Source organism: Peromyscus californicus, unplaced genomic scaffold (assembly GCF_007827085.1).
Source record: "Peromyscus californicus insignis strain IS unplaced genomic scaffold, ASM782708v3 Scaffold_25__1_contigs__length_3188244, whole genome shotgun sequence".
In the NCBI taxonomy this organism is placed as follows: domain Eukaryota; kingdom Metazoa; phylum Chordata; class Mammalia; order Rodentia; family Cricetidae; genus Peromyscus; species Peromyscus californicus.
The window spans coordinates 1,691,809-1,704,168 of NW_026294536.1; the positions used below are offsets into that span (position 1 = coordinate 1,691,809).

Genomic DNA, 12,360 nt, shown 5'->3' on the forward strand with positions numbered 1-12,360 from the left:
AGCACCTGAGACCACAGACCCTGGAACATCTTTTTCTTCTGCTGCATCTTTGCATGCTTGCTGTTGCTGTCTCTCTCTGTCATCTGGAATGGCTGAATTGGGTGTGGGGAAATTCCCCACTGCCTGTAAGGTAATGTGTTTATCTCATGGAAATATCCTGTCTTACTGGGCATTTTTACCTGTGAATTATTATGGAGATGACTTCCTCCCTAAGATGTACTGTCTAATTGATAATGATGTTAGCTTATACAGAGCTCTGATGAATAAAAGTATATACAAGGCTATGTTTCACAGCTAAGCCCTATGAGTTCCACTTAAGGAGCTGCTTTAAGTCACAGCTCATTTTAATGATTAAGGAGAATAATTGAAATTTCTCAGGAGCCAAACTGGCTCTAATTCTCTTAATGCTGAACAGATGCAGTCACGAGTTTTCAGTGTGCATCATTTTGCTAAAACAAAGTCTTCTAATAACTTCAGGTTAGATCAGATGTTTTGATAATAACTTTAAGATGAAAAAAAAAACCCACAGAGAACAACGTAATGGCTATACTCATAGCTGAGGTTAAGAAATACAAAGCAGCCCAACTGTTATGTTGATCAAAAGTGATGATTAACCCCTTGTACCCATCCTGCCCTCAGTCCCCTGATATAAGAAACTAGTGATAGATTGATATACACCCTAAAGAGCAGAAGTACAGCTGACTAATTGTCATTTATGTGCAAAAGTTTAGATTTGTGATTCCTTTAGGATTCCTTGTAAGATTAACTTTCTAGACAGACAGTAGAACGTTTGATTCTTTCTTTGTAGCCACAGTACACAGCCTGCCAGCAAGGGAGTGGGCTGTGAAAAGCTGCTTTCTGTCTGCTCATGTTCTGCTGATCTGCAATAAGTTACTTAGACGTAAATGTATATGGAATATTGGGATGATTTTGTTCTTAATCGTGTAAGGGAAATGCAAAGCATGCTTCCTGTACTCTGTAGGAATTTACTAAAATCACTGTATGGGATAGAGATTAGAATGAACAGATGGTTTTTAGAAGTACCTTGACCTTAAAGAATCCTTGTGGGAAACAATGATTGTTTTGCTGAGGGGGCATTACAGCCATCTTATGGCCTTGGTCACATGCTACCCTCAGGTACACCTGAGCCTCTTGTATTATTGTGTATTGTAAACCATGCTTAATGAAAGACTAGAGTTGTAGAGGCATGTAATACTTCCCTTCAGTAAGACATCCTAATTAAGGTTAGGAACCTTAGTATGAGGAAATACCTTATGTAACAATTGATAAATACATTTTTGTACAGCTGTGAGGGACCCCAGCCCAATCCAGCCCAGTCAGTTCATCAGAAGAGGCTGACAAAGAAGAAAATGATCAAGAGAATGTATGTGTGTCTTTTTCCTAACCCCCTCAGATAGAACAGTCTTTGCCAGCACTGTGGATTCCCTTTGATCCCTGAGCTGCATAGAGACTGGCCCACTAGACAGCACTAAGTATTTCTCTCCTAGCCATAATTGTACGTGTTACAGCTCTGAAAGGAAAGGTATCCTGGCAGCCAGGTGCCAAGGAATATCACAAAACCACACCACCCAATAAACCTCACACAAGAGATTTATTGGAAAAGACATAAGGGGATGGCTGCCTCTGCTTGGGTGAAAAGCAGCAGGGAGCTGAGCAGGAGGCAGACTATTACATAGGGTTTCTTGGGGGCAAAGCTTTCCAGGGTGGAGATTTCCAGGGTAGGGATTGTTGGGATTTCAAGTTGTGAGCTTGAGGCAAACCTGGGGATTGGTGAGTTTTCAAACTGGAAACTGGGACCTTTTAAACTATTTCCTTACAATACAACTTTACAATTGGAACATTTGATTTGAAAATATGCCAGTTCTAGGTGTCCTGTCTTAGTCAGTGTTCTGTTGCTGTGAAGAGACATGATGACCACAGTAACTCTTATAAAAGGAATCGTTTAATTGAGGCTTGTTGACAGTTTCAAAAGCTTAGTTCATTTTCATGTTGGGCAACATGGGGGCCCACAGACAGACATGGTGCTGGAGAAGTAGCTGAGAGGTCTACATCTGGATCCACAGGCAGCAGGAAGAGAGAGAGACAGTGGGCCTGGCTTGGGCTTTTTGAAATCTCAAAATCCACCCCCCAGTGACACACTTCCTCCAACGAGGCCACATCTAATCCTTTTCAGGTAGCACCACTTCCATATGACTAAACATTCAAATATATGAGTCTACAGGGGACATTCTTATTCAAACCACCACATGTCCTCATACCAATCCCTGGAGCTGACCAGGAGCTACATTATCACTGCTTTTCACTCTTTAAATATAAACAAGGCCAGGTAGAGTTTTAGACAAAAATGCCAGAAAATCGAGAAGAGGAATTACCTGGCAGTAATTTCACACTATATTTCCCTTGTTCAGCTTATGATCTGGTATTAGAGTTGAGGGAATGGAGCGACTCACAGGCTCCTTTTCTCTGTCCTGAGAGTCCCCACTTCTCTCTTCTGGTGAAGGCCCTGCACACAGATAGCATCTAGATGTTTATGCTCCTGTGTGATCCACTGGTGCCTCTGTTTGATCAAAGTTTGACTGTTTCCTTTTAGGGAAGATCTTTTGCTATAGATCTTTTGTCATAATCTCCTTTTCCATAGCCAGGATACAGATGGCATGTTTTTATCCTCTAATGAAAAGATTGTTTGTTTGTTTGTTTTAGGCTAAAGACATGTCAACAATTGGGAGCTTTGAAGGGTTCCAGCCAGTGTCTCTGAAGCAAGAGGGAGATGACCAACCCTCCGAGACTGACCACCTGTCCACAAATGGGGGGGACTCAGGCGAGGAACCAGGACCAAGGCAGATTTCAAGACAACCAAGTGTGACTAAATCGACCCTTTACCCCAATCCTTATCACCAGCCCTATGCTTCACGAAAGTACTTTGCTACACGGGTAAAATCACGATTTTAAATGCTGTTTACAATTTTCTTTTGAAATCTGACTATCTTTTCTATATTGAATTTGCCAAGTGTTACATATTTATGAACCTTCTGTAATAGTGGCTATGATGTCATGTAGTTGCCCTGAACCTCATTGTACTGATGAAGGGTGTAACTTCAGAGAAGGCAAGTCTCTGGTTTTATCTCTCAGGCAGGCTCAAGGAGATACAGTTCCTGTAGCCTCTATACATTTGTATGTATAGTCCTCCAATGATGCCAAATCTGGCCACAAAGAATTAATGTTTAATGGCTAAAGAATCTGTAACACAGTAGCTGGAATGTAAAGCTGTGAACTCATTGTTTGGTAAAAGACATAGACAGTGAAGTGGAAAGTGGTGCTGAGTCTGAGCTGAATCTCAGGATGGATGCCAGGATGCTGGTATTGCATCATGGGAACAAGAACTTGAAACTTTCAATTTGTAACTGCAGCAATGGACAAGACAAATAAATGGATGAGGACAAGACTTATGTACCGGGTATATAAAGTCTGCTGCATTAAGTTTCTAGTATTTTGATAAGTAGAAAGTACTTCCTGGATTTCTTATCTCTTTGTTGATTTGATTTTTTGTGCTTCCTGATCTTTTGTAGTCCTCCAAAGTTCTTATGCATACAGTAGCCATAATCTATTGGGGGGGATAGGGGAATGTGAACTATAACAACAAAGACAGTTCTCATGAATACATGGGACATCTTTTGTTGAAAAATAACCTCTCTCCCTTTCTTTCTCTCTTTCTTCCTCCTCTTTCTTTCTTCCTCCTCTCTTTCTTTTCTTTCTTTCTTTCTTTCTTTCTTTTCTTCTTCTTCTTCTTCTTCTTCTTCTTCTTCTTCTTCTTCTTCTTCTTCTTCTTCTTCTCTCTCTCTCTCTCTCTCTCTCTCTCTCTCTCTCTCTCTCTCTCTCAGGAGTGTTAGATACCAGGGCAGAGAACAACTTGTGGAAGTAGATTCTGGCCTTCCACTTTGAGACAGGATATTTTTGTGGGGTGCCTCTGCTCTAGTGCACACCCCAGGCTGGCTAGCTTGAAGGCTTCTGGCCAGTTCTCTTGTCTCCACCTCCCACCTCGCAATGGAAGTGCTGGAGTTACATATGTATCCCCCAGTACTGAGGTTTTTGTGTGGTTTCTGGAGATCACACTCAGGTTCACTGATTTGTGTAGCCGGTGCTTTTATCTGATTAGCCTTCTCTCTGGCCCTTCAAAACATATTTTTCAACTCAATATCATAAGTAACTGGAGGTCTAGAATTTGAGACTATTTACAAAGCTTAATGAATCCAGATTTGGTGGCTTTAAAGATATATACCTTTGTTTAAGATAAAAGTTCTAACTAAAGCAACTGAATGTGTGAGTGTGTATGCATATGTGTGTATTTAAACATTATGTAGACTCCCATGTGCAAGGCACTTTGGTAGGTGCTATAGTATCTGTGTTTGTGTGAGTGTTTTTGCATATGTCAAGCATATGGTCTGTTTTCCAAACTATGTGAACTTTATTGAATATGCAAAGTTAAGTTGAGATGGAACTGCAAAGGAAATGTAAGCATCCTTTGGAGTTTGGGGAGCTTGATATGGATGATGACAGGGTTTAATGAGAAAATACAGAGCCGTGGTACAGAATAGGGGCCCAGTGACGGGAGCTGGTGCAGCTATGGAAGCGGGCTGAAATGCCTACACCAAGCTCTTTTCTTTGCTTGTGATGGTAGTCCTGAAGTTGGCATGGGTAGAGCAGTTGGCTCTCTCGAATAGGAACAGGCAATATCTTCATGGCAAAACTGAAATTCCTCTTGGCAAAGTTGAGCTCATGAGGAAAAACTGACCTCTCCCACCAACTCAAATCTTAGTGGCAAATCCCACTTAGAAGTTGTGCCTTTGCCAATGCTTCAAGGACAGGAGAAGCTGAGGAAGGAAGTCAGCTGGCCTGGAGGGAAATGTGGCTATTTATGCTGCCTCAGGCCAACAAAGGAGCCAGTCATCTCCTTGACCACGCTTTAGTGCAGAGTGACCTGAATTGATCTTCAGCAAATAAAACAACTGGTTTCATGTCTGCCTTTGGAAATGAATATGAATGTCTCTGTGGCCAACTCCCAATTGGAAACAAACGGGGAAAGCAGAGCTACACCATGGAGTTCCTGTTTAGATGGGTTGACACGGTCCCGAAGCTACTACATGTGTCATTAGATATTCACAGCTTCTTTTAAAAATTGTGGCTTTTACACAACCCTGAGAGGTAGGCAGGAGAAAACAGACTATCTTTGTCTTCAGAATAAACATGTAGGAGGCTGGAGAGATGACTTGGTGGCTAAAATCACTTATTGCTCTTGCAGAAGATCAGGTTTGGTTCCCAGCACCCACGTGGTGGCTCCCAACCATCTGTAACCCCAGTTCCAGGGAGAGCTGATGCCCTCTTCTGGCTTTAAGGCAGCAGGTATTCACATGCTGCATTCACACACATGCAGGCAAAGTACTCATATGTGTAAGATAAAAAAAAACAAGCAATCTTTTTTTAAAGAGTGAACAAGTTTCAGGTGAATGGAATCAGCTAACTTCAAGAGCTTCAATGAGGCGCTGTGAGTCCACTGCTCTTCCTAGAGGAAAGTTACAGTTTATACAAATCTTTACATGATAGTACCCTCTTCATCAGACCTGTAGAAGGCAGACCCAAGTCCTCAAGAGCTTCTGAGGACAACTGTCTTATATAGCAGTAAATCCAATGTGAGGCTGAGGATGCTTTGTGGGCTGTGAGGGTGAGATTTCAGGGATGCCCTCCTCCCCTTCAGACCAGCAGGCATAGTATGGAAGGTTGTGTAAGTGTAACCAATGTGCACTAGCAAGTGGGAAAGCAGTGAGAACACAGTTGTGACAAAAAAACCCATGGACATTTAATGCTGACCAGCTTTGAAGTTTCTTAATTTATTCTTCTGTAATCTCATAGATGCTTACAATTAATTTAGATTATATCAAACCTCTGATTTCTCTCTCAAAATCCTCCAAGACTCCTATGCATTCCCCACATAGTTTCATGTTCTCTTCCTCCTCTCCTCCTTCTCCATTTTCTTCTACTTTTATCGCCCGCCAAGTTCAGTTAATGCTGCCTGTATTCATTCGGTGTAGAATAACATTCAATGGAGCATGGGTAACCTACCATGGACCACACTCCTGAAGAAACGGACTCTTCCTCTTCTAGCAGCCCTCAACTGACTACTAATAGCTCCTCAGCTAGGGATGGGGCTTTGAGAGCCCCTCCCCTTTCCATGCTGGAATGTTGATTGACTTGAACCTGTGCAGGTCTTGTTCCGGCAACCACGATTGTTGTGATTCATGAGTACAATGGCCCTGACGTGTGCTTAAGACATTATATTGAAACACTCATCCTGATTTTCTGATTCTTTATCTCGACACACCCCCTTCTGCAATGTTTATTGAACCTTGTATGTAAGGAGGGTGTGATATATGTGTTCCATTTATGATTTTCTGTATTAACTGCCATCTACTGCATTGAAACATCTGCCTGATGAGGGGTGAGAGTTGTACTACTTTATTAGTACAAAGATTAATACTTAGAAGATAGTTTGGTACTATGCCCCTTTCACAAAGTAAGGTTTGTAGGGCCTTTAGCCTCTCCACCCATGAGTTCTTCGCCATGTTTACGGGCATGAGTTTCCTCCTGTTGAGCAGGTCTTAAATTCAACTAAGAAGCTGTTGGCTCTCCCTGTAACATTTATGCCACAGCTGTCTCCACTGCATCGTCTAGTCATCATAGCTCACAGGGTTCACAGCTGCGTAAGACTATCGATGGATTGGCTCCCCTGTCAATCTACAAAGCACTTTCTAGTTCTTTTAAAGCTACCCAACAAGGAAGAAGTTTCAAGGTCAGTATCAGCTTGGTTTCTCCAGGTCATAGGACCAAAGTGATGCTTTTAGCACTAAACTGGGTCTTACCATTAAGTTCCTGTGGGTGACCAAGAGTGATTTTGTGGGTCTCTGGGAAACTGCTAACCAACATTTCAGTAGAAAGTATTCCACACTTAGCACAGGGATTTTTGTCTGATCACCTTTATATTCTCGGATGAACATTATCCCAATAAACATTTTTTAAAATAAATAAATGAGAGAATGATCTAGTTTTACTAGCTTGCAAATCAAATCCAAGATGTTTTGCTTATTAAGAAGACAGAAGTGTGTGTGTGTGTGTGTGTGTGTGTGTGTGTGTGTGTGTGTGTGTGTATGCGTACATATGTTCGTGAGTCTCAATTTCTTCACCTGAAAAGTATAAATAAAGTGCAAGTTTGTGAAGAGCCCCAAATGAACTAACTTTGTCAATATTCATAGAGTATATGACACATCTGTAAACATTTCAAACATTGTTATTTTCGGTACCTCCTCTCATTTTTGCATGCAGCCACAATTCAAAAAATGGTTATAAAAATGGCAACAAGGTGCCTATGACCTCACCACAATCTCTAGGGTGAGATATAAATGTTGACACAAGGGTCTGTAGCAGGAAAGAGGAGGCTGGTTGACTTTCTCAAGGAATAATTAAGTAAGACCACAATACTTGAAGTTTCAGATGTGTGAGAGTTATCGTAAAGTGATGACTTCTTAGATCTGAAGTGAGATCTCAGATGTCATGGTCCAGCTGGTGAACAAATTCGAGTCTGTGTTTCTACAAACTTTCTGCCAATACTGGTGTGCTCTTGCTTTTCAAGTTACTCATTTTCAGTAACACAATAGTGAGTGAGATTTGACTTTCCCAAGAGTCTACTAAACAGCAAATGGAGGGCTGGAACCACTCTCCTGGCTACCTATTTGCAGTACCATGGTTCCCTGCCACAATCACAGACAAATCAACTCATGCTAGGCTAAGAATTTAAAGTATGTGCATTACAAATTGGAAAGAACACTGAGTGAGTAAGTTGAAGAATTTGTTGCTGAAGTATTTTATTAAAAGACTTTAGGATCATCATCCAAGAAAAAAGTTGTTGATAAAAAATTAGAAAATACAGATATGAAAATAAAAGTCACTGTAATCTCACTGTTCAATAGTAACTAAAATGTATTACATGTGCTCTTATACATTTGTGGGTGGATCTTTGTTTTTCATATGTAATTTCTGTATGTAGTTAGAATTATATGGTAAATATTTCATATGGCCACAATAGTTTTGTGACATCATTTTTTAATTACCTCCATAGCATCCCACATTGGGGATATATACTACAATGTGTTTCACTTTAGGTGGATATTTATTTATTTATTTATGTTATAAAAGAAAACATTTAATTGGGACTAGCTTACAGTTCAGAGGTTTAGTCCATTATTGTAATGGCAGAAAGCCTGGTGGCATGCAGGCAGACACAGTGCTAGAGGGGGAGCTGAGCATTCCACATCTGGATCAGCAGGCAGCAGGGAGAGAGGAACACTGGGCCTAGGTTGAGCACTTGAAACCCCAAAGCCCACTAGGTGAATATTTAGACTGTTTTCTGTTCACATCATTGATCTGGGAAGGAAAGGTATTCATTGGCTTTCTGTAATAGCATGGCATGAAGTTTCTCGGATGCCAGGAATTGATATCCAAAGATACAAGGAGTAGAATGATCGATTCTATGAGTTTCAAGAGGGATTTGCAAAGAAGTGACTGGCATAGAAATAGGAATTCTTGACACATAAGTGGTAATTTTAGCATCATAGTATCAGGCAGTATATCACACATCTAAGTACCAGATCATAAAAATAAATTATTCGTCTCCTTTTAAACTCCTGCTGTGGTTTGCTGGTCATTATCAATATATGTGAAAATTATGTCTCTCTGACTTAATTTAACAGACCTCTTCTCAGAGACAGTGGGTCTGGGGGAATAACCAGTGAACATCCTAAAGTACCTGAAGGAATTATTTCTTGTCCAAGGTCACCAGCATCCCTAGGCTCATGCCGGATCTGGGAAGCATACCTGCAATGCACAACTCCTGACACTGTCCCTGTACTACCTGCGACCTTGGGGCATGAATACAAGATCGCAGAAGTGAAAGTCTAAAGCCCTTGCTCTCAGTCCATTTGCCACCCTTTTCTCTGGTTGTGGTGGGTCTGCTATTATTGCTTGGATATATCTAAAAAAGGCCCCATGCCTTCTCCAAACAAAAGTATCCCTCAAGGCTAATAACTTGAGGTATATTATGATAATCATCTTGGTTGTGGAGACTGATGTTCAAAAGCAACTTTTTATGAAAAGAACAATGCTTAGCCCACATGGAGAAGGATATTTTTAAACTCCCTGTAGGGCTCTGTATTTGCAGATACCTTATCAGAAAGTTGAAAGCAATTCGAGATGGAGAATTATCTCTAAATTTATACTAGAGAATGTAAATTACATACAAACTAATGGGACTAAAACTATTTGATCTTTTAATATTTAATTAATGGTTCCCCATGGCCTTTTTATAGCCTGTGTTCTATTGTGAGCAGCGAGACTTTAATAAGCAGGTTCAGGACTCCCCTTTGTGTAGTGAGATGTCATTGCTTCCATGACACTAATTTGGCTCCCATAGTCTCTCTCTTTTCCTCTTCTCTTGCTCGAGGGTTCCCGGTGACTTGCCCTCACATCGGGAACAAATACATTTATTAGTTTTATTGTTATTGCCTGTGTGAGCTTCCATTTAGTTTAGAAAATAAACATCTCACTGGGCAAGAGGTTGTTCGGCTTCCATTGTGTGAAACTTCTTGAGGAATGCCATAAAGATGATTTGTTCTTTTGTGAGAGCAGAACCACAGCAAGGATGTGATAAGGTGAATTTTATAACTTTGTTTTTAAAAGGAAATACAAATTTTCTTTTCCTTTACAGATCATGGCCAATGGAGCTAATTTCCTTACTTATGTGTTCATTGCAAAATGGCCTCTGCTAGCCATCATAGTAGCCACAAAGGAAATGTGGGAGCCAGAGTCTCTGAGATAAGTCTTTTCTGAACCGCTGGTTCTTTCTGCACACAAGGAGCTTATTACATGGAAAACAGTGACCAAGTCAAGGGTATTGTTTGGGTCAGCACTGGCCCTGGGCTAGTCTAGATCATGGAAATGCAATGGAACAGACATGAAAGTCTTTGGAATTCCCCAAGAAGGTTTGCTTTGCCTGGAACTACTCAGGGCTAGAATGTAAGAGAGTAGAGTCACTATGTTGTGTAGGATGATGTATTTGATCACGGTTTCCTATTTCTCTTAGACTGCAGTCTCAGAGCTAAGTGCTTAATTGCACCGAGCCTTTGATCCTTGAATTCTAGAATGGCTAGTTCCCTTTTATTTAACATAAGCAATAATAAGGATGATGGTAAAGCCTCTCATTATTCAGTGTTTGTTACTGTTTAATGTATAGGGTCTCATGGTATCTCCCAGTAGTTCAGTTACAGTAATAATTATCACAACAATATAACAAATTAACAGACTAATGAAGAACACCACGATGACTTACCATGGATTCCAGAGAGCCATAAGCATGACTGAGATTAAACCTTGATACCTAAGACACGAGCCTTTGTACTTTAAAATTTTTATTCTAAATTATTAGAGTGAATTTATGAAGTACAAAAGGTTAGTTACAATAATACAAGTGAAGGAAACACATTTCTCTGTTGGGCCACATTTTGTTCTATATTCTAAAAAGGGCGTGAGCAATGTTCATACTGAAAAGAAAAGAATGGTACAGACAATGCGAACATTGACAGAGCTGTAGAGAGCATCAAAGCATTCCCCAAATAACACACTTACTTTCAGTGCTTAGCTTTTGAAAAGGTATACAGGAAAGCATCACTTTCGTGGTCTATTTCCATCTCATGTTTTCCCACTGTAAGGAAACCAACATTAATATATTTCATAGACCTTTTTATGCTTACTTTAGCTGTGTGTCAGCAAACAGGAATATACTTACTCCACATATTCCTGCGTAAGCAGGGTGGCCTACCTTACCCTCTCCTGTTTTATTTTTTCTTTTCATTTCTCAATATATGTTATTACTCCTATACCTTCATTGTATTATATTATCTGAATACATTTTATAATACAGCACCCTCTTGATCAGCATTTGTATAATGCTCCTCATTTATTGCTGCCTACGTACAAGGCTACAAAGAGTTCTTCAGCTGTGCCATTTTGAATGTGTGCAAGAATTTCTGAAGTATAACTTCACAGAGATATATCTGGATCAAATATAGATCATTCTTCATTTTGATAGATTTGGCAATTGCTTTGGGTATGGAAGATAGTAAGGTTTTAAAATTTTATACAGTATTATAGTCATCTCACATATTTTTGGTGAACTGCGTGGCATGAAAATATTCAGCAAAATGCTTATTTTAGGGTTATTTAATTACTCTCCAAGTCTACTTACATTTTTTTTTTCTGAAAAGTATTAGTTTCACTGCTGAGTTATATTTGTGAGGCTAAAATTATGTAAAGAAATTATGAGAAAAATACCAGTGTTGAGTCACGAAAGAGAGCATTGTATTTTAGAAGACTTTGAAAAGTGGGTCCTGGAAGAATCAGAATGCTTCAGGGGGACACAAGGTTGAGCAAAGGGAGAATCACCAGGAAGTTGAGGGTATGTCCCTCCCAGGGTAGTCTGACGCCTACAGTGTCGCTGGAAGTGAATGACATCAGCATAAACTTTTGTGGCAGCAGTGCTAATCATATTTGACGGAAACCCCAGAAGTTGCTGGTTTTATGCCACACAGCCTTCGGCAAGCGTGGGGTGCCAATGTTAGCTTTCTGACCAGCCTGAAGCCAGCCGCAGACAATGACACAGAGGGAAAAATCGTCCAGTCCAGTAGCTGACCGTCTAGCTCAAGAAGAAACTCACTAAAATGATGGAATCAGAGTCTTTGGCTCTAAAAGCTATGACCACATTTTCTTGAAAAGGTATAGAAGCCTATGGTCATCGGTGTGGCTCAGAAGGTTTCGTTTAGTTCAGTCCATTAGCCAGAGAGCCAAGTAGTGAGCGCACACTGCAGAACTAATTATTGACAAATCTTGTTATTCACCTCCCTTTAGGTATTGCATCTTCTTTTTGTGGGTGGATTGGGCTGTACAGAAGGAACCAAGGAGCTGGTGTGCAGATAAAGTACTTAGCTGGTTCACACACACACACCTCATCTGAAGAACCGTTACTCTTTCCTTGTCCCTATTCCCTATAAGATAGTATGCATTCTTAAAAATCCCTGATGTGCCGGGCGGTGGTGGCGCACGCCTTTAATCCCAGCACTCGGGAGGCAGAGCCAGGCGGATCTCTGTGAGTTCGAGGCCAGCCTGTTCTACAGAGCGAGATCCAGGAAAGGCGCAAAGCTACACAGAGAAACCCTGTCTCGAAAAACCAAAAAAAAAAAAAAA

The 12,360-nt window shown here is 40.6% G+C and overlaps 1 protein-coding gene across 1 annotated transcript in view; it reads left to right on the forward strand.

Annotated features, from left to right (window-relative positions):
• The first annotated feature begins 2,730 nt into the window (after nt 1-2,730).
• The window catches only part of Tprg1 (tumor protein p63 regulated 1), a 105,202-nt gene continuing 95,572 nt past the window's right edge, over nt 2,731-12,360 (forward strand). Inside the window, exon 1 of the mRNA XM_052753862.1 lies at nt 2,731-2,952. Coding sequence (XP_052609822.1) covers nt 2,731-2,952 — 222 coding nt within the window. The remainder of the gene's footprint in view (nt 2,953-12,360) is intronic.